Source organism: Serinus canaria, unplaced genomic scaffold (assembly GCF_022539315.1).
Source record: "Serinus canaria isolate serCan28SL12 unplaced genomic scaffold, serCan2020 HiC_scaffold_140, whole genome shotgun sequence".
Classification (NCBI taxonomy): domain Eukaryota; kingdom Metazoa; phylum Chordata; class Aves; order Passeriformes; family Fringillidae; genus Serinus; species Serinus canaria.
The window spans coordinates 9980-13131 of NW_026108254.1; the positions used below are offsets into that span (position 1 = coordinate 9980).

Sequence of the window (3152 nt, forward strand, 5' to 3'; positions counted from 1 at the left end):
ACACCCGTCCCGCTGCCTCCCGAGAACGGAGCCCAGCCCATTAAACGCGTTCACCGCCGCTGGGAACGCGGCACGGGTGAACGCTCCATGAAACGCGATCCCGGAGAGCCTCAAGTCCCGGGACAAACTCGTCCCACACAGCAGTTTTCCCACGCAGCAGTGCCGAAAGCACACACGTCCCCCTGTGGGTGCCACCCCGCCCAGGTGACCCCTGCGCACCTCTGTTCCCTCCGGCAGCGCACCCCAGGGCGCCATCCGCTCCTCCCGGCGCTGCTGCCCGAGCCAAGGGGATTGTTCCCGATCCTGGCACGGCAGGGACAGGGCGGCCGAGGGAGCGACCCCCGCGTTCTGCGCTGCAGGGCGGGCACGGGGCTGGGCAGGGGCGGAACCGCAGCCCTGCCACCTTCTCCCGGGGCAGCAGCTGTCCTTGGTCATTCCTGCTGCTCCCAGGGAGAAAAAAACCGCCTTGGGAATTTGCTTCTGATAACAGTCATCAGTTGTCTGACGGGAGTCCCTGAAATAGAACTGAGTATCTGTGACAAATGAGGGTGCTACAGATGGAGAGGTAGCAGAGGAAATCTTGTTCCTGCCAGTTACCCATGGGAAGAAAGCAATTCCCAGCCTTCTTATGCTTGGGAAACAGGGAAAGGGAATTCTGCGTCCTCTCCTGCTCAGGATGTACATTTTCACTGTAAAAGGGACCATTTGAGGCTTTAGAGAGATTGCCGTGGGTCAATGATCTGCTGCCTTGGCAGGGCAGGAGGTGGGGCTGCTGTTTGTGATTGTGACCTGAATAATTAGAGATCAATGGGAAGTTGTTCAGTGCGCCGGCAATTCTTAGGCAGAGAATGTCAGTCTGAATGGTGTCACACGTAGAGATGGGACAATGACCCTGAACACCCCAAAAAGTAAAGAAACCCTGAGCCACGCTGTGATCAGACCCCATAGGGGCGATTTATTAGAAGCGCCAGTAAGGAGCAACGGGAATTCCCTGTCCCTCAGCTTGGTCCCGCCTGCCCTCACCACTGCCCTCGGGAAGTGCTGTTCTTCCCGGCTGGAAAGCCAACAAACATTTTTTCCTCCGTCCCTTAAACCCCTTCTCTGAAAACCCCTGCTCTCTCACGCTTCTCCTCCAACAGCACCTTCCTCCTCGCGTCTCTCGAGTCCCACCCCGGGCGTGTGGCTCCGCTGCTCCCCGGCGCTCCGGCAATTAATATAATTGATGCTGAGCCTCGCTGGGCCGGCCAGGGGCGGCGGGGGCTCAGGCCAGCGCCGGCCGTGCCAGCACCATGAGGCGCTGCAGCTGCTCGTAGGACACAAACATCACCACGTTCCAGGTGCTCAGCTGCAGGAAGGACGGGACGAATCTGTGCCGGCAAAAGCAGGGCTGAGGGGGACGTGCCGGGGACATCCCCAAAGCGGGGATTCCCCCAAAGTCCTGCACCTGGGTTGGGGCATTTGGGGCTCTGCGCCGCGGCCCGTGCGGTGATCGCAGCGAGTTCGCAGGTGCTCAGCTCAACTCACCCCTTGTAGAGGCCGGCGGGGCCGTCCTGCTTGAGCAGGGCCAGCAGGCAGCTCAGGGCGTTGCGGTACTTCCCGGGGCTGGCGTTCATGTAGCGCGTCTTCACCACGTCCACCGGGGATGCCACCACCGTGGCGCAGAACCCGGCGCCGAAGGCGGCCACGAAGTGGCACGGGACGTTGTCTGCAAGTGGGGCAGAGCCAGGGGTTGGACGCGGCAGGGACAGGGGTGGCACCAGGCCATGTGCCCCCCCGAGCTGTCCTCACCTGACATGAGCTCTGCCCGCAGCAGCGCGTCCTTGAGGAGGTCGTAGGTGACGAGCTCGCCGCAGTTGATGATGACATTGCGGGCGATGTTGGGCAGCGTCCCTGCGCGGGAAGGAGGGTGATGCGTTGGGACTGCTGCTCACAGCCCCGACTGGAGCGTCCTGGGCAGGTGCCCCAGCCCTGCTGACCCCATCCTTCTTCCCTTTCTCATCCTCATTTCCATTCTACTGCCCCCGCATCCCTGCCCACGCCCATCCCTTTCCCACGCCCACCTCTCCAGAGCCCGCGGACGCCCTCCTCCCTGGCGATGGTGCGGTAGGCATCCACGGTGCTGCTGTAGCGCCGGGCGCTGTCCGACAGGATCCTGCTGGCCTGGAACCGGACCTTGACCACGTCGGTGGGCTGGGCGCAGGCCACGGCCACGGCGCCCGTGGTGCAGCCAGCCAGGAGCCGCGTGGCCATGCTTGTGCCTGGAGAGGACAGGTATTGGGACTCCCTGCTCTGGGAGACCCCCCAGCCCCTCAGAGACCCCAGGGTGAGCGGCCTGTGGTGCTGCACAGAGGGGCATCCCAGGGGGCTGTGCCCCCCGGGCTGAGTTCCTCTCTGGGAAAGGGCAGTGCCTCAGGCACTCAGGGGGTGCGCGGGGAAGCCCTGGACACTCACTCTCCGCGCCCTTGGGGGTGTAGAGCTGCTTCACGGAGTCGTAGAGGCCGATGCCGATGGAGGCGAAGCTCATCTGGCGCTGCAGCCCGGCTGCCAGCCCGCTGTAGAGGCTGCGGGCTCCCTCCGTCCTCACCATGGTGCTCAGCGTGCCCAGAACGCCCCGGTACTCCACGGAGCTGACGGTGCGGGGGATCCTCACCTCGCCCTGGATCTGTGGGGTGCCCATTGTGTCACCGCCCCTTCTGCTCCCCCCCAGGTGTCCCCAGCCCTGTGGCAGTCCCAGGTCAGGTCGCCAGGCGCTCCCTCTGCCCCGGGTTTTGGGATCGTACCTGCAGGCGCACCTTGGCGGTGTCCAGGGGGAAGGTGCACAGGTCGGCGATGCAGCCCGCCATCCCCGCGCTGACGAACTTCACGGCGGCCGGGGGGGGAACCTCGGGGGCCTTCAGACCCACCATGGTGGCACGGGGGCTGGAAGGAGAGGAGGGTTTGTGGGGGATCCGGCGAGGTGCTCAGGACAGGGCCTCACGTGGGTGTCCTATTGGCAACCGAGGTGTTGATGATGTGCCGTGGTGGCTCTTGGTGGTTTGGTCAGTTCCAAAATCCATATCCTGCCCTGTCTGCCTCCGTGTACCGCAGGGAAACTGAGGCACGGGGCTTGCTCAGCACGGGATCACCAATGCCCACCCTTCCCTATCCCACCC

The 3152-nt window shown here is 64.0% G+C and overlaps 1 protein-coding gene across 1 annotated transcript; it reads right to left on the minus strand.

Moving 5' to 3' along the window:
- On the minus strand, positions 1–3146 carry LOC103818382 (mitochondrial uncoupling protein 3). Its single transcript, XM_050987700.1, has 6 exons — positions 2781–3146; positions 2452–2662; positions 2061–2258; positions 1789–1890; positions 1525–1705; positions 1–1367 (listed from the first exon to the last, which is right to left on the minus strand). Exons 1-6 carry the CDS (start codon positions 2904–2906, stop codon positions 1262–1264), a joined length of 924 nt encoding a protein of 307 aa, XP_050843657.1. The 5' UTR covers positions 2907–3146; the 3' UTR covers positions 1–1261.
- Positions 3147–3152: the final 6 nt, after the last annotated feature.